Genomic DNA, 23,761 nt, shown 5'->3' on the forward strand with positions numbered 1-23,761 from the left:
AAAAATGATTGCATGAAACTTTATTTCTTGAATGTTATAGAGAAAGGGATGGCCCACCCAGTCGTATTTAAGACAGGAAATAGTTTCCTGCAGTCATGAAAACACTACTGTTATTTCCCAATGGAACAAGTAGAGGACTCTTGAGTCAGTTTAGGAAATTCATATGGTGAGTGGTAAAATACAGGCACAGTGGAATGCTTCCTGTTTTCATGCTGGTAGTTGAGGTGGTATTGACAGGAGCTTTGATTTACCCTACCAGGTGGGTCTCAGGAATTTATCACTAGGAATACAGAATAGCAACATGGTCTTTTTATATTATTCTTTCTAGTCTGGATCAAACATCAGATGCCCTGGGCATTTGACTAGTCAACCATTGAAGGTCGATTTGCCACTACATTGTGGGGCTTCTATGTTTCTTCTTGAGAGTGCATGTGGGACAGCATCTCAGCATAGTGATAGCACAGTCCAGATTCGGTGTCTTAAGAAAACCATTGGTCCACTTCATAGTGATGAGGTTTAAAGAACAGTCAATATTTTCAAAAGTGTCTTTGTAGGATGCTACTTATGTATCTAGCTCTGCTTCTGTTGTCCTTCCTACCATTTGTACCCTTGAAGACAGCCTTGGTTAAAGGCTGGAGGTCATGGCTTTGGTTTGTACTCAAAAAGTAACAAATGAAGAGACTATTTTGCTTGTCATAAGACATGAACAGACTACACTTGAACTGTAGACACCTTGCAGAGAGCTTGCAGACAGGGCTGTTAGAAAACTTTTCCTCTTGTGGAATTTTCTCCTTCATATATCAATGCTTTGTGCAGCCTGATTTCATCTGTTAACAGGTAGCTAAGGGTAATGTGATACTGTAATTTTTTGACAATGCTGGCTCTTTCATTCCATGTCACTTATGACCTTTTAAATGTCATCTATGATAATTATGTCTGTGGAGTTCTATATTCATTTGGCTAATAAGTGCTATCATGAGAACTGAAAAATTATGGCATTTTTCATCATTGATATTGTCTATCTGATAGAAAACCAAGTGGTACCCAGTGCCCCCTCTGTAAGTTCTTGCTGGGTGAAGAGATTATGAGAATATGAAATTGTAGAGCAATACAAATCCTTTTTTTAAAAATTCTTTAGGGAAACACAATTGATGTAAAATTCACAACTGATGTGTTCTCTAGAGAACAATTATGTTAAGGCATTTTAACCCACGGGAAAAGATCAAACACCAAGCATGAAGCTTCCTCTCTTATCTGTGAGATTGAAAACATAATTGTGAAAGCTTCTATCCCCAGTATTTTGACAGGGTTTAAATGTGACTGCCAAAGTAACTATTAACTACACCAGAGGGTTGAGCATGCTAATTAAATTACCTCCTTAATAGAGAATAGACTGAAGTTATTCATAGCTCACTGTATGCCTTTTAAACTCTGGGCACACTTTGGACTTCTCAAGCATAGTAATATCTGGAAAGTGATCGAATGGAAAGAGTTGTACATAGAGGATCTGGCACGTGTTTGCTAGAGACACAGTCCTGCCTTGAAGGTAATGTTTAATATATCCTTGACTCCCTAATCAACATACAGGGATTTTACCATTAGAAGTTTGTTTTCTGCCATTCAAAAACCTCAAAGTGAGTGATAAAGTACTCTCTGTCTAAAACATCTGATCTGTTTCAGCTCATGTCATGGGTAAATTCACTAGTTGGCACAGTGTGGTACTAGCTATATATGGCCCCCTAGTTCTTGAGTCATAGACTTCCTTTAAAAGAACATGCTCACTATGTGGCTATAGAGAGTCAGATTTTCTCCATATGGGTATTGGGTTTAAAGGGTGGGTTGTAGCCTCCTTCTCGGTTGCTGGATGCTGAACACACTGAAGGCATTGTAGGTAGCTTGGGATTAAAACAAATAGAAATTGAATAAAGAATAATACAAGGGTAGAGATTCTGCATTTTCTTTATTCAGAAACAACCAGGTGTTCTCCTGAGCTTCTCTTCGTCCAGGCTGAGAGCAGTCTATCTTCTCTGTCCAGTATGCATGCTTTTAGTGTAATGTTTTCTGAAGTTTAAGAGATCCTGTAATAAGCTCATTCAAGGTCTCATATTGATGTGGATTATTTCTGGAATCATAACAAGACTGGTGGCTGGGATGATTTTAAAATGATGACCTGTAAGGTCATTCTCATCTTGAAAGCTTTTAAGTGAAGTGAAATAAAACAATATCATCCTCAAGAGCAACAAAGTCAGAGTTAACCAAGGAAGAGTGAAGTCATGTTGGCAGACTCAGGATCCAGAAGGGAAGCCAACTGTGTCTTTCTGACTTTGGATGAAATGTTGCTTTTTTTTATTATTAATATCACAGCAGTATCATCTCGCTGATTCATTAATTTTGAATTCTTTTTTATTCCCTTAAATTAGTTCAGTCCTAGAGTTGGAAACCAGGGCAATGGCCATGCTATGGAAGTACTCAGCTGCTGAGGTCATCGCTAGTCCCCCTCCCTATCCCCTCCCTTCCCCCCCACACACATTCACACTCACACATACACACATCATTAACAGCATTTTGTTTGTTTTCCTTGTAATGTTGTCATATTGGAAAGAGAAGCATTAAGGCCATTATCCTCCAACAGCATAGGAAGGCTACAGAGCACCAAGTGTTCTGTGTTAGCCATGAATGTTACTGAATAATGGATGGTGTGATGCAGGTAATTAACTATGAAGTTATTACAGCTTCTCTGTGCCCTGACAGTTTTGTTTTTCTAGAACTGATAATGAACATGTCAAATGTGCTTTCCTGCTTCCTGTTATTTCAGATCAGCCTCGAGTGAAATTTGACAGAAGATGTTCCTACAGTTTGCTGTCTGGAAGTGTTTACCCCATGGGATCCTCATTGCCTCTCTCTTGGTAGTCAGCTGGGGCCAGTATGACGATGGTAAGTCCGCCTTTACTCTGATCTCTGCAGTTAAACAAGGCCTCGATTTGTAGTTATTTTCAAAAGTTATGAACTCTTGGTAGTAACTCAAATGGATGAGCTTACAAAAGTGACCACAGATCCGTTTGATTCACTATAAAGACTATAGTATGTAGAGAATAGCACATAAAACCTCCATTTTACTACTGATTAAGAATGTGCTAAATTGCTTTGAAAAATATTAAGTGCTGCTAATGCCTTTGAGTGAACACAAAAAGTAGTCTCCAATAAAGCCAGCTGATGGACAGCACAGTCTCCCATGAGTCTCCAATAAAGCCAGCTGATGGACAGCACAGTCTCCCATGAGTCAAAAACCTGTAACAGGGACAATAGGAAAAGCTGTAAGTATCTTGAGGGCCAGGGCCACCACTACACATCGCTTTATTAGATTCCTCATGAATTTGTTTGGGAAGAGAAAATGTCAAACTCTTGGCAATTGACTTCTTAAGTCATTCCATAAAAGCAAATCAGTTTTCTTTAAAGGAAAATCACCTACAGTAACTTTCAGAAGATTTATTATGTTAGGTCTGCAGCGACCTAAATGGTAATTTGTTCCAGTTTTTCAGTGTGACAGTATGTTTTAAATACCACACAATAAAAATTAGGATATTTGTGTGAGATATACATATATATGGTGTATCTATGATACACACACTTATGTATTTATTATATGCACACATGTGTTTGTGAAATCAAAAATATGGACAAGTTCTTTTGTGGGAATATTCCCATCTAAAAATATATTTATGTCTTTAAATTGCTGTTGTTTTTATTCAATGTTTATTCTGCACCAAGGGAGCATAGACACTGTAGCAGCCTCTTCCCTCTTGACTTGTTATCGGGTTGGTCTCAGTAGTAGCACAAAGTGTGAAATTCTTTTGTACTCTGCTTAGCTAAACTGACATGCCTGAAGATAAATGAGTTAGTTTGATATTCTCCAAATGTGTTCGAGTTGTACACACATTAAGTTACCCTTGGTCCTCGGTATCTGCGGAGGTGAATATCTTTTGGGATGGCAGAACAATCCATAATGTTTATTCATAAAATCAGAAGATTTACCCTGGAGTGGTCCCGCTAATTAGCACTCTGTTTATGTCAAGTACATCTAAATTAAATGCTCACAGTTTTTCCTTTAGTGGGAAATTTAAATATCCGGGCCGAAAACATGAATTTTAAAAAGTAGTAATAAATAAACAGCTGCTTGGAATTTCAAAAATACAATTTGAGAGGCATTCAAGTCTATTGAAGGAACACATTTTAATTGAGCTCTGGGTAACAAAACAGTGTGCCCATATTTATTTCATAAAACATTCTATTCTTATTCATATTTAACAGTCATGTTGAGCAGGCAATACATTTCTCATGTAATACATTCACAAAATATGTACTTTTAGCAAGGTAATTTGTGTAATCAGATGAAGCCACCCATGTTGAAATCATAATGCTATCAGTGGATTTCATTCCTAAGCTCATTAGAGCTTTTACCCTTTTCTCAAAAGACTTGTTCAGCCTTTACTATAGGATTATGTGGCTACTATGGTTATTATGTAGTTAAATCCTTGAAGGGGGGTATAATATTGTACCTTTCTCTGATGGCCAATGCTAAGGCTAACCCTTAAAGGCTTCACGTTCGCTGTCTGCTCAGCCCCCAGTCTTCCCAGCTCACTCCCAGAGGTGAATGCATTGATTTTTGGATGAGGCCCACCTGGTAGTTCAATGAAGAATGTCGGTCCTTGAGCTCTGCAGTTGTTTGATAGGGTTTTGTAGAATGTGTGTGGCTGCACATGTGCCTCAGTATCCTCTCTGTGCTTATGCACCAGGAAAATTATCATCCAAGCTGTTCCTGCCAAGCTTCTGCTCCTATTCCTCACTCATTGGCACTTTGATTCTTCTGAATTATATATGCATAAAATGGATTTTTTCCTCAAATTTCCATGTGACATCATATATTACCTTTGTATGAAATCGGCAGTGAGTGTGTTATGGAGAACACACAGGACCACTTTACTGACCATGGAATACAGGTACACAGAAGTACTGTTTATCCAGGGTCTGTGTACAGATGCAAGGTTAAGGTGTGTGCAAGGCAAGAGTGACAGCCATAAAGAGTAAGAGAAAAAAAGTCAGATGCAAATATTACTTTTGCCATTGATTATTAACTGGTTAAATGAATGCCTTACAATAGCTGACTGCAGATTGATATACAGAACTTCAGAGAAAGTTGAAGGAGAGAGGTAATTTATCATCTCTTATTAATTAATTTATCATTTTTGTTAATTAATTAGTTGATAGACAAGTAAATAAATAATGAAAGATGATAAATTTTGGGGCTTAGAATTGTTTTATAATTCATATATATTTTCTTATCTAAGTATAAGGAAAAATGGAATAAAATAGGTACTACTTATTTAATAAGCATTTTTTCTAAATACAGTATTCAAGTATTCTTGAGATCCATAAATCCTTTTAAAATACATTAGCTATTTTTTTGTTTTGTTTTTGTTTGTTTGTTTGTTTGTTTTTCGAGACAGGGCTTCTCTGTGTAGCCCTGGCTGTCCTGGAACTCACTCTGTAGACCAGGCTGGCCTCAAACTCAGAAATCCGCCTGCCTCTGCCTCCCGAGTGCTGGGATTAAAGGCATGCTCCACTACCATCCTGCTACATTAGCTGTTTTTTAAGATTTTATTTTAATATTTATTTAAATATTGAGATCTTTAGATTATTTGAGAATTTCATACATATAAATGCATATTAAATATATGTATATTATTATATATTTTTTACCCAATTAATCCTCTTTCCTTCCCCTCTAAGTCCTGTCTTTTAGTTCTCAACTAAGTATCCTTGCACTAGAATTTTAGAATAAGCTCTCGTCTCCTCCCTTGATAAGCCTTTATTGTTTTGTTATGATTCAAGTGATCAAATAGTCTTACCAATGTCTACTTTAATTGTCCCTTGCCCAGTATTTTTTCCTTACTTCATATATTCTGGTTTTTGTTTGTTTGTTTGTTTGGTGGTTGGTTTTAAGTAAGCTGAGTCCACTTAATGCTATCTCTATATACCTAGGTATAGGACCATCTACTAGTGTATGGGTAACCTTATGGCAGCCACATCTCTGAAGAAAGTTGACTCTTTATCCCCAGAAGCCATCAATTGCCAATAGTCTCTCAACTAGAATTTGGGAGAATGTGAATAACATCTTCTGTACCATGAAAGCTCTCCAAAAGGATGAAGCTTCCACAATTGGTACCAACTTAACTTCATAAAATATCTCATCCTAACGATGGAATTAATATTAGATGCATTAAAAATCTATAGAATAGTTACTTAACAATGGTTACTTAATCTATGACATGATTTTATATCTAGGCAAGTATTAATAACACAAATGAGGTAAAGAATATTCTGTGAGGTTAAAGACTGTAAATTTACCTAACTAATGGAGCAAGTAGAAAATTGGAGAATACGATTAACTTTCAGCTTATGTTATATGATGAATGTCAGCTGACTGCTAGGCTTGGTTTTTCATCTATCTTCTAATGGTGAGGAATTGTGTGTGTCCTTCTACCTTCCATACAGAGCTTTAAAATGTGAAAACACATGGGTTTTCTGTTGTTGTTTCCTTGTTTCTATAACATTTTCCTAGGAAGCAAATTCGTGCACATAGCCTTTGCTTTTCTGTACTCTAACCTGGAATACTTCAGTGGCTTCAGAATACTGCAGTCACCAGCTCTCTTACTGTCAATATGCATAGGCTGGAGGACAGAGATAAAAATGGACAGAGTAGAAAATTAGTTTCTGATAAACAATAGAGTGCTTGCTATACTTAGGGCATACAAGCATCCACACATGCCACTCCTATGATTCTACAGAAGAGCCAGCCTGTTGCCAGTCTTTCAGGAATTCTCTCTGCTCGGTTGAGTCAGGACATAAAAAGTCTAGCTCAGCATTCTGTCTGTATGACATAATTAATAATGATTGACAATAGGATGCCATCTTTGTGGTTCTGAGATGAGAAAACTTGATATTATTGAATAATCACATCTTAGTCATATAAAAAGACAGAAATCATTTTTATTGTAATATAGATTGAATTAGAACAAAAAAAAAACCCTTTAATTGTGATCTTACTTGTCTTGGCATCATCTAAGACTCTAGTATCACATGCTAGCCTGACCCTTCTATATGGGTCTCTTTCAGCCAGTGCATATATCTTACCACCGCTTTACAAATCCTATTAAGCTCTACAATTTGGTTTTTCTCACAACTCTCGTGAAACTGCATTTTCTAAAGCCTCCAGTGGCTCCCATCTATGTTGGACGAATCCTGTAATTCTCTAGCATTTCAGTAAGAAGGGTTATTGATCTACTCTACCGATGACTTTATTGCTTTCAGAGGTTTTTTTGCATTGACCTTTTCAGGATGTCTGGCTATTAGCTTTCTGTACCATCTTCTCATAAATACTCTACCTGTACCTCCTGTTCAATTTGGAGATCATCCCAATCTTGTTTATAATTCTCTAAAGAGCCATAAATCATACTTAACAGCATGTATGTCTTATAATTGAATAAGGTCCTGTCCTTGGCAGTTATTTTCTCCCCTCTTACTTCTCTTACCCTGTGGGTCCACTATGTATGCTTTCAACTGTGCTCTACTCTGCCTGCTAGACTCTCTACAAAAACACATATTTAGCTAACACTTGCTTAAGTGTCAAACTCTGAGAAGCAAAATTAATGCATCCCATGTGATCTAGTAGACTAAGCATGAATAACACTTGATTTACATAATAATAGACGTGGGAATGATGTATATATTTTAGGGAAATAAACAAAACCTGTTGAAGAATTTGGAATTTGGTTAGTCACAGAGTGATGACATGTCTCTTAGAAATACTGTGAGTTCAAATGACATAAATAAAGTACCCTGAGTTCAAAGGGCATAATACATTATATGAGTTGTACTTTTAATGTTTAATGACTCATGTGAATGTGCATTATCAGTCCTAGGAGAGCAATAAAGGAGGTACTGTTTATAATATTCATTTATTTGTACTATTAATCAAGATTCGTAGTGGTAGATTGAAAAAACAAGCAGATGTTGCCATCTTCCCATGAAGTTAGTGCATTGATACAGGACAGAGGGAGAACCTATAGTCAGAAGACACAGTTATGGTACTACCAATATGACACAATAGCTTACACTGTAGCAAATTATTGGGGTGTGGTATGGCTGGCATTCTCTGAGGCCATCTCCTCTTTGACTTGCAGAAAGTCACCCTCTTTTACCTTTTCAACTGCCTATCCCTGAGTGTTATCATCTCTCTCTCTTTGCATCTTAATTTCTCTGTTGTAATCTATTTATAAGAACAACTGTTAAGTGGGATTAGGTTCCATTGTGAGAGTCTCTTCTTCAAAGGCTCAGTCTCCTGGGAATGGCATCCATTCTCAGGTGTGATAGTTTTAATTGGCATAGAGATACATCTTAAAAAAGACTTTTCAATAAGAAAAGATCCAAACTGAGGTAGCTTGTGGACATGTGGGGAGGGGTTTTGATTTTGTTAATTTATGTGTGAAGACACAGCCTTAAACTGAGGGCCACCATTTCCTGTTATAATGGGCTGTGCATATATATTTTGTGTATATATATTGTGTGTGTGTGTGTGTGTACTAAGCTATAGACATGTAGGCATTCATTTTTCTTTTCTTCTTCTGTTCTTGACCATGAATGTGATGTCACTAGCTGTTTCAGACCTGATTCCTTGACATCTTGGCAATGATGGACCTTAACAAGAAATTGTTCGCTAAAGTAAACCTGTTGGCCCTTAGCTTGGAATTTGTCAGGGTATTTTATTACAGCAATAGAAAGAAAACTGGGACACAGCACAATGGGGTAGAAGTAGATTTTGTAAGGTTTTAGCCAGAACTCTTGGTCTACACCCCCTTAACAATAAGAAAGAGGTGTTATAGCTGTCTATGCCTCAAGGCAGTGAGAAATTATTGTTATTTCGATAAAACAATCTCTGGGACTCTAGCTAGGGCATGATCACAGACAATAAAAACCAGAAGACAGAACATCTGAGACTTCTTAGATAAAAGAAGGGAAGTAGAGGTCCTGAGAAAAGCAGGCATGAGGAAGAGAGGGGGGTCTTTCTTTTCTTTAGGGCACTTTGGTAGGATAAGATAATGAAAGCATCATTTATAGAAATGCTCAGGAACTGCTCTTCCATTTCGCCCAACAGTCACTCTCCCTTTCTAGGGATTCTGAGTCCTGGGTCCTTTGGTGATTATCTCAGTTGAGCTTGGCATGAGTAGAGATGTGCAGAGTACAGATGTTCCTACTTTAATTGTGTATCCCTCCTCATATTTGTTGCTCAGTATGCTCTTTTGGAATAAATGCATAAAGAAAACTCCAGACCTTTGTAATATCTCACATAATAAGTAGTGTTCTTGGTAAAGATTCAATTTTCTCTGATGAACTATTGAAGCATGGAGCTACTTGCAAGGATGTTAGACTATCTGTGGGTAGTAAACTATGTGCAGGAATCATGTTTTACAGTTGGTATACTACACAAAGACCCTTTGCCATCCTCAGTTCTTCTCCCACAGAAGCAGCTAACAAGGCCATGTGTTGTAGTCAGACTGAACTTTCAGCAGATGGCCTCAGTCTGTCCTAGAATAATTGATTCACTGAGGAAAGGTTTTTCTCTTCCTTCACCTACTAACACCAATCTGTCTTATAGGATGCTATTCTTAGGAAGAGGCAAACAGGCACATACTTACCCCAAATAAGAAACTAGCAATAGAGCAAACAAGGAGACTACCAAAGTCCCACCTAGGTGAACCACTGAGTTTTTGGGGGGTACTTTGTGGAGTATAAGTGGGCTGTGCTTATCTGAGTGGGGATGCCTCAAAAGCAGAGGCATCACTGAAACTCCACTCTGGCTTAGACAACAGATCAATTTCCCTTCCATTCTCCCCTCCCACTCCCCCCACCAACTCCTCTTCTTTCCCTTCACAAAAGGGAGGGCCTCCCAGGGATATAGCATATCAAGTTGCTGTCAGAGTGATTATTTTAAAACCACGCTGCCTTTCCCTACCCTAAGTGGCCTGCTCTGTTCATCCTTTCCTTTTCTGCTCTCCTTCCTTTGCTAGGTCCACACCTTCTCAGATTTCATTGATGAGTCTCCCTATTCCTCCTCCTCCTTCCTTTTTTTAAAATCTACTGATTATTTCCCTTTCTTCTGTTCAGATACTCTATCATACCTCATTCCATTCTTAAACTTCTTGTATTTGTAATGACTAGTTTTTGCAATTTGCTATATTTACATCTCATACATGTTTAAATAATATTCTTGTATATCTTGAACATGTCATTTCTATCTGTTCATGAAGGTTCTAAAAACCACAAATCATGTCATTATTTATATGAAAGGAACACTCAAAAAAGAGAGAAAAGAGCACTCATTACAGTAGAAACTAGTTCTTTTTTTTAAAATTAGATATTTTCTTCATTTACATTTCAAATGCTATCCTGAAAGTCCCCTATACCCTCCCCCTGCCCTGCTCCCCAACCCACCTACTCCCACTTCCTGGCCCTGGCATTCCCCTGAACTGGGCAAAAGATACCTGATGTTTTGCTGTCTTATTTATTCTACATGATTATTGTGTAATAATTCACTCTTAGTTCACTTCTACATATTTAACAAGATATACACAGAGACTCTCAATTGCTTCTCCAGTGTATTACAAGTAGGAAGGGCATCAAACTAGGATTGAGTCTGTTGTCTCTGCCACAAGTAGAAGAGTCACAGCCCTAACTTATTCTATCATGATGAATTGTATGTTGATACCTGTATTAGCTACCTTCACATTGCTTTGATAAAATAGCCTGACAAAAAGTAACTTGGAGGAGAAAGGCTTTATTCTACCTCGCATTTCCTGAGGGCTAGAGTTCACCATGACAAGGATGGCATGGCAACCATAGGGCTTGGCAGTAGAAGCAGGAAGCCATCTGGAAACATTTTACCATCATGCAGGAAACAGAACTGTAAATGGGGGTATAATCGAACCCATGCTCTCCACTCCCAGTAAGTACTCATTCCAGTAAGCTTTCCCTCCTAAAGTTTCCATAACCTTCCAAAACGGTACCACCCACTCGGGATCAAAATGATTGAATTAATGAGTGAAAAGGGGATATTTCTTATTCAAACCTTTGTAACTAGTTCTTTGCTACTTTGTGGGTTGTTCTTCCTTCCACCATTCTACACTCCATCTCTTATACCTTTTCAATCCCCTAACACTGTATAAGAGAGAAAAAAGGATAGAGGATAATGTGGTTTGAATATGCTTGGCCCAGGGAGTGGCACTATTTGGAGGTGTGGCCTTGTTGGAGTAGGTGTGTCACTGTGGACATGGGCTTTAATATCCTAGTCCTAGCTGACTGGAAGCCAGTGTTCTGCTAGCAGCCTTCACATGAAGATGTAAAACTCTCAGCTCCTCCTGTACCAAACCTGTCTGGATGCTGCCATGATCCCACTTTAATGATAATGGCCTGAACCTTTGAACCTATAAGCCAGCCCTAATTATATGTTGTCCTTTATAAGATATGCATTGGTCATGGTGACTGTTCACAGCACCTAACTAAAACAGAGGAGAAAGAGGCAACATTATCATTAGATTACTTTATGTTGATTAGAGGCATTGAGTTCCTTGGGGCAAGTTAGATCTTTGCCATCAAGATTTCTAATTCTTTGTTATTTCTTCCTTGCACACAACTGTTTAACAAATTGTAACCAATAGTAACCAATGAACAACCCACCATCTCTTGGGAGTCTTACATTTATATACCTTCTAAAGAATCCACAGAATTCCAAAATTTATAAATTTGCAGAGACAATTTTCAGGTGGCAATTTCATGCCCCTGCTGGAGCACAAGGCAAATAATAGTTAACTGCTGTGGGCAATATGTGAAGCAGCACCATATCCCCCAAACTGGGATTAAAGCAAAAATATATTCTTGTAATATTTCTATCTTTTTAAAAGAAGCCAAAATCCCAAATTTGTCACAATAAACCACTATAATACCTGATAATAATTGATCATTTTTCCTCAATATTGCCATTGATGGCATACATAGAAAATTGATCTGTCTCCCTCTTTAAATTACAGCATGTTGTATAATGTTTGTTTTGATGTTTCCGTTTGAAAACCATGAACACAAAATTATCTGTTTTACTTGTCTTTCTTTCTGCGACTAACACAATAGTCTAATTGGCAGATAGCCATATATCTATGCATCATGTGAAAAGCAAATTGAGAAATTAAATACCTCTGTCACCAAAGAGTGGTAAATTGGTGGGTTTTAGCATAGCAACTGTAGATCAAACAGTTACAAACCATAATTATCAAAAGTTTAATGAATACAACATTCCTTAAAAGTAAAGTATTGACAAAACAGTCAATAGATGCACTTGAGTTGATATGTTACCCACATACACTGTGTGTGTTTGTTTAGAACTCTTTAGAAAAGTATGTGTAGTGCACATACATGCCATATTGGTTTTGTTTTCAGATTCAGTTTATATCTTCCCCCATGATGATGTGCATTCACAGACGTCTTCAAAGGCGATTTAAAGTGGGAGTTCATAGTTTCCACATATTTGTTTCCTGCCCCTGTGCTTTTCTCTAATCTTAGCCACTATTCTTGGTGTTTATTCATAATGTTGTAAGGTCTACTGAACTACTGGTTCCTGGGATCTGTGACCCAGTCAATGCTGCTGGCCCTCCCTCTCTCCTGCCCCTGAGGGCAGGAGGCCAGATGTTCAGTGATGACAGCAGGCAGTTTAATTTATTAAGTGTCTTTATTGTATAATCAAAACACTGATGAAAGCTTCCATGCTAGACTTAGAACATTGCTAATATAGTCATCAGTATTTTAAACTTTGCTTCCTGAGTCTGTTGGATACCCACAACACAATTCTGATATTTCAATAGGAGAATATAACAATAGACATGTTAGTAAAATGTTAGCCTCATCTTCTTCATTCATGTCCATAAGCATTTTGACTTATTATGTACATAGCAGCTTTTTAATAACTGAAGTTAACATTTTTTAGGGTTGTTTGTATAACTCAAACACCTTAGAACATCTTATTCTACTCACCCATTGTAAATACACACATATGTGTGATATACATAATTGTATAGTTATATACCACTTAAATTGTACAAGGTTTTGTAGATTTGTATAAATGCTTTAAGGGGCCATTTGGAGACTAGCAGTGTTATAGATGTGACAGATATAGGAGACAAGAATAGAGATAACATGTGCTCACGTGCGCGTATACACACACACACACACACACACACACACACAGACACCCTCAGGATGTTTGCTTTATACTGGAATGAGAGACAAAATAACCTATCATAAAAATGATATTATTTCCTACTATCTGAAGGTGATTCTATTAAAAGTAAGTCAGGTTAAATGGTAAGGAAGTGAGAGTAGGTAGGCCTTAGCCAGGAAATAATCAATGTGACCGTGCCTTGTAGGCAAAAATTAGAAGAGAGGAGGAGAAAGCACACAGGTTTCTGGTGACCGTGCTTCAAGGGTGGAGGAAGCCATCGAGAGAAGGTCCTGGAGGTGGGAGCATGCTCAGCATCTGTAAAGAACACAGGGGCAAGTGCACTATCCTGCTTGGAATAGTGATGGGAGAGACAAGGTCAGATGTGTGAGGAGGGAAGTTAGATCCAGTAGCTGTCTTATGACTAATTGAAGGGCTTTGTGCTCTCAGGTAAGAGTAAAGAAAGCTCTTGGTGTGGTGCAATCAGATGAATGAAACATTTTGACTCTTGTTTCAACCAAATACTTTTGCTGAGGAGCACTTATCAAGAACAGGGTGTACCATGAGAAATTTCTTTAAAATTTAAAAATATATATATATAAAATATATATATTGCCTGATTAAGTGTATGTGACACAGTTGAGAAAAATAAAATGGATGACTGTGGACCATCCAATCACATCTAGCCTGATCATTTGTGTATTGAACATAAGAGCAGTTCAGAAACTAAATTCATCCTATATTCAGATGTTGGAACTCGGTATCAAAAACATGCTAGTTTGCCTATAGGAAACTACTCAATTAATGCATCTGCTACCATGCTGACCCACATGGAACCCATAAGCTTCTAAGTCTCAAGTCTCATTACATGAATTGATAGGACTTGTGAAAAGGAAATGAGTCTCACTGCACAGGGTGCTGAGACAGGTGGAAGCTGAAATCAATTCCTGCTATATAACCATATATGTCATTAGTATGTTATAGGGATGAAAATAGGAATAAAGTATGTATTTTAACCTCTTATAGAGTATCCAGAACCCCAAAGTTCTTATCTGAGGGGATATGATGCCCAGAAAATACAAAAGCTGGTAATACACAAGTCCAGTACGTAAAATGACACATTATAGGCATGCAGTCTCACCTTCCTGTGTCCTATTAGAGATCTCTAGAACACTGTAGTACATATAGTATGAAAATGGTACACTGTTGTATTTGGGGGATATTGGCAAGAGGGATTCTGTGTCTGCTCAGTGGATGGAAATGTTTTCTTCTGCACATATATAATTGTTTTATTTACCACTTGATTGAATCCATGCTTGCCGTAAACATGTCTACTATTGATGTAACTAAAAAGTCATGGAGTTAGAAAGCAATAAATAACAGAAAAATGTAGTTGGGGAAATCATGGCACCACAGCAGGATCTGTAAAGCTTTGCATGTGAAACATGCAAAGCAAGCAAGCAAGCAAGCAAATAAACAAACAAACAAAAAACCCAGTGTGAACATAGGCAAAAGATAGGGGGAGGTGGAGTGCTTAAAGATAGCAATGAAGGTGATTATGTTAGACTCTGAAACCATCTTTCTTGTGTTCAATGGTTAGAGGCAAGACAAGTGTCAGCCAGAGGCTGAGCTGACACTGGTTGGACCAGTGTCCTTGCAAAAGAGCCACAATTGGAGTTAGTAAGGCTCTGTACAAGCCTGTGATTCTGGCAGGCTTCTATGATTGTTATTACCAGGCTGACATGCAAAAGATTCCTCTCCCGCCTTCATACTTCTGTGATTACTTAGTTATCCTTTGTAATGGTCAGCCCAAGAGACCTGATTTCTATTCTAACAACTCCAACTCCGTCTCTTCTTTCAAAATAGAGGGCATTGTTTGTCCTGTGAGTAGAAGAGGGTTGGTGTTTACAGGAAGGCATCGGTGCTCCATGTCTAGAGATGTGTCAGTAATCCCAGTAGGCACATCTTTTTGTGGAAGGGACTTTAGTGCAGCATGCTTACGGCTACTGGAAAAATGTATGAAGAGATGTGAGTCCAACTTATGCATAGCGAATTCATGCAAAAAAAACAAACAAAATGCTAGTATTTTGCTTGTCTGTTATGGTCTTTGATTTGATTTCATACTTTTAAGGTGTGTGTGTGTGTGTGTGTGAGAGAGAGAGAGAGAGAGAGAGAGAGAGAGAATGCATATATGCACTTCTTGTGCTCTTTTTTTCTTTTTTTTCTTTTTGGCTGTTTGTTTTCTAAACACAGAGCAAAAGAAGGCATGCACTTATGTGGATAGAGGAAGTGGAGAGGAGCTGGGAGGAGCTGGGGGAGCAGAAACCATGACCAGAATATATTGTATTAAAAATGTCTTTTCAATTAAGAAACATGAATCATTAAATTCTTATGTAGGAGTGAAAATAAGTAAAGTCTGTTTAACATAAAAATGTATTAAAATAGAGTAAACTTATAGAGAAATGTCTATGGCAGGGATGGAGTGGTGGCTCATTGGTTAAGAATACTCATTGTTCTTGCAGGAGACCCAGATTTGATTCTAGCACAGACATGGTGGCTCACAATCATCTGTAAAACCAGTTGAATACCAGGCATGCATGTGGTGCGTGCAGGCAAAATATTCTCATACACATTAAAATAAATCTAAAGTCTATGACATATTTTAAAGGGAACTAGCCTAACAGAGAACAAACATTTTGTTTCCAAAAAAAAAAAAAAAACCTGTGGCATACATTATTTAAAATCAGGCGGCTTCTAAAAGTGTTTCTAATGCACAAATGTCACTCTAGCCTCTGAGAATCTCAAAAATAGAGCATTTTTACAGTAAGGTTTTCAACACATATGTTGATATATTGACAAGTTATGCTTGCCAAGTGTTTTCTATTGTTGAATTCAATTACTTACAAGTAGCAAGTAGGAAAGTGGCCTCGCAGTCTTTCTTCCTGAAGAAGTGCACTCCAAGCACCTGGGGACAATCCTTCCATAGCTGAGTTTTGGAAGCCACTTCAAACAGGTTTAATGCACAACGTTATTGAAAAGATACTTCTCAGTGAAAGAAAAAACATATTACAGCGAGTGCCCCCTATAAGACATCACATACACCTCTTCATTTCCTGAAGTCCAGAAGATATTTGGAAGGAATATACTTAGCTTGGAGCACATGAGTAAAGACATGGTTTCATATCCATTTAAGGAATTTATTGCTAATATGGCTTTTGGCTGTTTAGTTATCCTTAACATAATTTGTTTCAAATATTAGTAGGTAAAATAAATTAACACACAGTCAAGCCCAAGCTGACCCACTGTGATCAGGATGGAATATAACATAATCACATTTGCTTCAGTTGGAGAATTAGATTTTCCTGTAAACTTGCATCTTTGATTGCATAGTTTTTTTTTCTATAATTCATTACATCTTTGCAAATGCATAGGTAATATGTGGCGCTATTATCATTTGGTCATTATTCAATTTCTTATTTATTTATTTGTTATTTAACACTTCTACATTGCCCCTTTTATTTTTAGGAGCTTTAGGGAGATTAACTATACATAAAGGAACATATGTACGATATGATTTATTTATATATTTATTAAGTAATTTATTTATGTATTTTAAGGCTAAGCCTTATCTCCACAACACAGACTGGGTTCAAACTCAAGACAGTTCTTTCTAAAGTCCCCAGATGTTGGGATAACATGAAACATCCTAGCTGGCTATGTACAAATGTCCTGGAATATTTTAAGATATGGTTTTTACAACAATAAGTCAACTCAGTGTTATCAAAAGTCTCATCTCAGTGTTATCAAAAGTCTCATTTCATGGCTAAAGGCACCTGTTGATCCTATAGAGGACCTGAGTTTTGTTCCTAGTTTGGTCTCCACAGGTACTTAAGCTCATGTGCTTGTATCACACAGTGACCACTGTACATAAAATTTTAAACAATAAAAATAAATGTGTGAAAGGCCCTATCTCATTTCATTTGGATTGTTATAATAAGACATTGCACCAAGATAACATTTCTTTAGTAAGTAAGCCTGGGATATCTCTGATGAAGAGATTGGAAACTGAGAGTCTCAGGAGAGTTCCTTGACTTATTGGAGGCATCTCTTTTCTGAAAGCTCAGGTTGTAGATGATCGAGGTCAACTTCTGTGGTATTATTATAACGAAACAACCATACTCACCTGGGGATGTGTTCTCATGACCTTATACCATTCTGAAGCCTCTGACTTCCAAGGCTAACATATTGGGATTTATCTTTGTCTATATATAGTCAGTAAACAAAACCACACTGACTTTACATGAATGGTCTACTATCAATCCCTTGACAGTGCTAAAGTTTAGGGATGTAAGACTGTTGGCCAATAGATACTTTGTTTCTAAGTCTCAGTTATTATTCTCTAAATATGTGTAATTGACAAAACATTAACATTGTATTCAATATTATAAGGGGTATGGAAATGAGTTTAAAACAGACAGGGATATTACTAGGTTTTACACAGATGTCAATCCATTCTTATGACTTCTGCCTCTGAGTGTCTTGTTAAGCAGCGTTGTGGAGTCAATCTTACATGGTTACCTAGTAATAACTTTCATGGGATAACAGATTTGCTGACATTTTGATACAGGTGAAGTAAAAGGTAGCCAAATATAAATAATTTAAGAGTAGTGACTTAAACTGAGATAAAAATCCTCAAAAGAACACATTCAGAAAAATGGTAGTGAGCATTAGTATAGATTAACAGTTCAGGCATTGGGGAAATAATGCCCTCTTTCTACTTCAGATGGTACAATATACAAATGTACAAACTCATACATAAACATACACTCATACACATGACTTTTAAAAAGATACATAGCTCATGTGTGTTACAATAATGGGTGATTCAGATAAGGCTAATGTCTTCTCATATGTTGTTTATATTTTAATTATCAGAATAAATGTTTAACATTCTTACCAAAAAAAAAAAAAGACAATTGATGAGAATTTAATCATTCCATTGGTCTTGCCTTCCAAGGATGTCATGAAGGGAAAATTCCCAAGTGGCTCATTTTTCTCATCTCAAGTGTTGCTCCTAATCTTACGTTTTTATCTGGGTAATGCCTAATATTTGGCTCCAATTTGGCAAAATCATACATAGTTACATAGATCACAAATTACCATGTAGCCTAAAAATACTGAGAATTATTATTGGTCGAAGTACATTTTACTTAGAGGTAAAATATGAAAGAAAGAAGTTTGATTTCACTGTTTATATTTAACAGTGAGTTCCTGTGGTGTAGCTGTTACATGCTCACTTCACAGAATGTTTATATCTGACAATAAGAACATTAGCACTTAAACACCTGACTGTGTTCATTTCCATCATCACTGAACACATTCAGTTGGTTTAGGATGATCTTAATGGGTAAAGAATGTGGTTTACATATGCACAGTTTCTCTGTATGTTATATCTTTAAAAATATAAGACTCATTTAGAAATTCTCAATGTTGGGGAAACCCAAGATTAGATTTCGCTTTCAACTTCCCCTTCTATATTTTGTATAAGATTGTTTAAATGTTATTACATCATTTGTTTTGTCTGGGTAGGTGTACTGCAGGGGGATGTACATTTGAAGGTCGGAGGACAATTTGAGGGAGTTTAAGTCAGGTTATTGGTTTTGGTGGCAAGTTCCTGTATCTTATGAGCCATGCTGCCAGCTAAGATTTCTTATAGAGTTCTTACTCCTGAAAGTTGATTTTGTAAGGAAAGAAGTATTGAGATTTTAGAAATAAAGGAAATAGCAAAAGGCATAAATTGTCTAAACATGACTTTGTTTCATAGACAACATTCAGTAAGTATCATTAAAGCTGATACCAGTTACCTCTTTATTCTTATGGATATGTTGTATTTAATACTCTGCATATCTAAAAATATGCACATCAAAATACTTAGGATTTAGTCATTCCATTGTTCTTCCCATCCAAAGATGTCATGAAGGGAACATTTCCAAGTGGCTCATTTTCCATATCTCAAGTGTTAAGTTTTTACCTGGGTCATAGTAATGCCTAATATTTGGCTCCAATTTGGCAAAAAGCAAAAAAAACCTTTCTGTTGAAAACCCTCTCAAGAGACTGGCCAGGAGGGACTCGGCTCAAGACCTTCCTGGGTCATACAGCAAGCTCAAGGCTCAACCAGGCAGCTCAGTAGAACCGTGCAAACCCTAAGGAGTCCTGTGGAAATCACACAGTGGTAGAATACTCGCCTAGTGAATGTGATGCCCTGGATTATATTTTTAATATTTTATACTTGTCTGAGTTCCCCTTTCTCTTGAAAGAAATTATACTTAGTAATGACAGAATAGCTCTGTACTAACTTGTCACATGCTTGGGTGGGAGCAGCAGCAGTTACTTGCCCAGATTTTTTTCAGTCTTTAGCAAAGATGTATCCTAGCTCTTTTCACACCTGATCATGTGCGAGTGTGTGTGTGTGTGTGTGTGTGTACACATGCATGCTCTTGTAGATGAGTGTCCATGTGTATAAAGAACAGAGGGCAGTATCAGATGTTGTTTCTCAGAGCTGTGAACCTATTTTTTTCACACAAATAACATGACTTTTATAAATAAGCGGATATAGATCAATTTCACATTCAATAACTTAGGAAAACAAAGCCACTGTTTCCTATGTTTATATGCAAAAGCAAATAACAATTTGAGTATATGTAAAACTAAATATGTCTTTTAAAAGATGATAAATGAACTTATTAAACTTTTCACTTGCAGTATATAAATATTTCACTTGCAGTATAACTTAAATGCACTGCATTATTTTATAGTGTCCCTGTGTAAACTAAATTTATCAGTTAGACAATTCTACTGAGCTGCTGGTTGAGCCTTGAGCTGGCTGTATGGCCCACGAAGGTCTTGAGCCATGACCCTCCTGTCCAGTCTCTTGAGAGGGTAAGAGTAAGTTTTTTTTTCTTATAAGTCATATTGTTTTAACATTATGAATTATATTTAATCATTTAAATATATTGGATATTTGCATCAAGGTTTTTTTGGTGTTCTTTTTGTGAGAACAAAATATTTTCCTGTGACTATTAAATATATATCAGTCTAGTAAGCCAGTATGTTAGTTTTTAAAACACTCATTTTGATGCTCCTGGAATATGTTAACAGTATCCATCAAGTTACTGATACTGATATCTAGATATTCCATTTGCAATTAAGAGCAGCACATTATTTCACTGGCAATGGTGATATTCATCACCACCACCTTCACCTCTAATATCAATAGACAGCCATCATTGTATTTGCTTAAAAAAAAGTAAGAATAAAATCTAAAATTTTATAAAGAAAAAGTACCTGGGACCCTGTTGGCTTTGGTAAGACACACTAAAACAAAACAAAACACACAAAAAATAGGATATTATATAAGTACTTTTAAGGGCTGGAAGCACAGGGTAAACCATTGGATTGTAGAGTACGTGCTCACTTCTTTCCTGAAACGTTTTCAGGATAATTAAATATAAAGTAAATGATGGACTCATTGACACTTCTAAGGGATATAATACAAATCTGGAGCAATGCTCATTCCTGAAGACAGGTCCACAGTCCAAACCAGAAGAATATGTCATTCTCCTCTTTTAAGGGGATCTATAATTTATCAATTATGAATTATTTTTTTAAAAATTTCAATAAACAAACCATTTAAATACCCACAAATCTATAAAAGTCTTCAAAGTTTAGCTCAGCTTTTTCTTCCTTTCAAAGAAAGTGGAGCTGATGTGTGGGTAGTATCTGTTAGTTATATAGCCTGTGATGTCATGGGTCCACTCTGAGAAGTCTGAAGAGAGTCAGTGGCTCCCCTTCTATTTCCAGGCATCGAGCAGCTACTGGATCCTGACACATTCCTTGGGATCTGTCTTAAGTACACTTTGCATGCTGTATAAATGCAGAGGAAAACATTGGGGGTTCTTACTCAGGAGCTATGTACCTCATCCTTTGAGGCAGAATCTTGGTCTCTCTCTTATCTGGAGGTCACTAATAAGGCCTGAGTGTCTGGACTATGAGCCTAGGTGATCTCTTTTTCTTAGTTTCCTAAACATTACAATTACAAGTTGCAAGTACTGGCCGACGTGCTGGGTTTTTCTTTAGCTTGTTTGTTTTGTTGTTTATTGTTGTTTTGTTTGTTTTATGTTCATTCTGGGGATTAAACTAGAATGCTCATGCTTATAGAGTAAGCACTTGACTGCTTTAGCCACCTCCCCGGGCTATTAGGTTTTTTTTTTTTTTAATTTGTTTGGTTATTGTTGTTGTTTTATGGCTATATTACAGGGCCGGGAAGAGATTCTGCTTAAAATCATTGAATTCCTGAGCTTCCTATGCTAGTTTGTGGTCAGTTCCTTTGTCACTTGACTGTAGAGTTAGAGATTTCATGCTGACACTGGGCAATCTTTAAAGCTTCAATCACTCTGCATTAATTGTGCATGACAGGATATGCTAACATATAAAATGTTGCACTCTGTATGGTGTGATATCAAATGCTCAAAGATCCCTCCTATAGAGGGACTTAACTCTATCTCATTTCCTGGTATCACAGGAACTTGGAGTGAGCTGAATTTACTGACTGGAAAAGAATAGATAGATAGATAGATAGATAGATAGATAGATAGATAGATACATAGATAGATAGATACATAGATAGATAGATACATAGATAGATAGATAGATAGATAGATAGATAGATAGATAGATACATAGATACATAGATACATAGATACATAGATACATAGATACAAAGATAGATACATGGATAGATACATGGATAGATACATAGATAGATACATAGATAGATATATAGATAGATACATAGATAGATACATAGCTAGATAGGAGAGGGAAGGAGGGAAGGGAGGAGGAAGGGAGGGAGAAAGAGAGTTATTGCTTTATTGTATAGCCCTGAAAACGTGAATTTAATTAATATATTAGAAAACAATCCTCAACCAAGAATGCAGGATTTTTCTCCTGAAAATTTAAAACTCACAGGGTTTTATTTTTAACTTTAAATTTTATAAAAATCAAAACATTGAGTCTACATTTTGAGAAATACCCTTTATTTCTTTATTTCCTGGTAATAAAGAACTTAAAAAATGTAAAGCCAAGGGATTAGTGTTTTTCTCCTCATAGACTATTCTCTTGCCCATTTTTTTGTATGAACTTCTATAAGTCATATTACAAACTCCAGAAGTTGAAAATAATATTAAACTTCATAGCAGGTTCATGAACACACTATTACAAAACAGGATTTATTATCTATGTATAACAAGATATTTGTCAACCTGCTGAAAATATGTAAGATCATTCAGTATACCACAAAGCCATTTTTAATTCTATATAAAACTGTCAAGCATAGCCATAAATTTTGAAAGTTTAGCAGGGATGATGCTCTGAGGGTTTGAGTTCTTAAGTGATGCAGTGCATTCTTGATGGAGAGGCAGGGGATGCGTGTGAAGAATGCAGGCAAGCAGTGACCCTAGTACATCAACCACTCAAGGTTAAGCTTTTGCCTCATTTTTGGTCTAATTAAGTATTCTTTAACAATGTTAGAGTTTTAGTTATTATGAAATCTCCCACCTCAGCATGGCATTCACCTCTGATCGACCTAGCAACAATCTGAGGGGTTCCTGGGGAAGCTTCTCCAAATGAACTCTGAGTGAGTGATATTAATTATTAATCATCCAATTCATTAATAGTCTGCTTCTTCCCTCAGCTTATGTATGGGCTTACAGTAGAGCCAAAACGTAAAGGCAAAATGTTGACAGTTTATCTCTCAGTCACTTCTCATGTGTAATTTTTAAGCTAGAAGGTGATTTAAAACTGAAAGTTCTTGTTTTTCATGAGTACCCATGTCTTCATTGTTGAAGTTTCTCTTTCTTGCTATTCCATTTGCAAACTAGCACAGAGCATAGGAGCATGAATTCCTGCCACCATTAAATGCATGGAGAAAGTAATCACTTTTGTTTAGCCATGGCTTTTCCACTGTGACATGGAAGGCTTGGTCTAAAGTAGTTTTTATAGAAGGGTCCTCATATACTGTATTGGTTGTGTTATTCTGGGTAATCTCTAGCTAAATGTTTTTACTTGTTTATGTTGTTCAGAAAATAAAATATCCCACCTGTTAACTATAGTGTTCAATCTAACCAGCCAACATATTTTGAACTTGACTGCTTCACTAATATATTTTCTGAATTCTCAATATAATCTCTTACACCTCAGTATAATTTCTCCCTAATGGTATCTTTGCCTCATTTTCAGACTTGAACAGCCTATACTGTATAATAAGGGCAGGTTAGGATAAAAGGTTAGACAGTTAACCAATCAGCTGGCCGCAAGAGGCTTTTCTGTGATAATCCCCTCCCCAAAAGCCTGACATCTACTAGAGACCCTAAAATTAAAAGAGGA

At 36.8% G+C, this 23,761-nt stretch overlaps 1 protein-coding gene across 1 annotated transcript in view; it reads left to right on the forward strand.

The window, feature by feature from the left end:
• Nucleotides 1-23,761, forward strand: part of Pcdh15 (protocadherin related 15) — a 933,441-nt gene that overhangs the window by 229,711 nt on the left and 679,969 nt on the right. Inside the window, exon 2 of the mRNA XM_085842876.1 lies at nt 2,816-2,934. Within this exon, the coding sequence (XP_085699002.1) occupies nt 2,844-2,934 (91 nt within the window). The 5' untranslated portion in view covers nt 2,816-2,843. The remainder of the gene's footprint in view (nt 1-2,815; nt 2,935-23,761) is intronic.

Source organism: Mus caroli, unplaced genomic scaffold, assembly GCF_978045245.1.
Source record: "Mus caroli unplaced genomic scaffold, Mus_caroli_1 scaffold_9, whole genome shotgun sequence".
Taxonomy (NCBI): domain Eukaryota; kingdom Metazoa; phylum Chordata; class Mammalia; order Rodentia; family Muridae; genus Mus; species Mus caroli.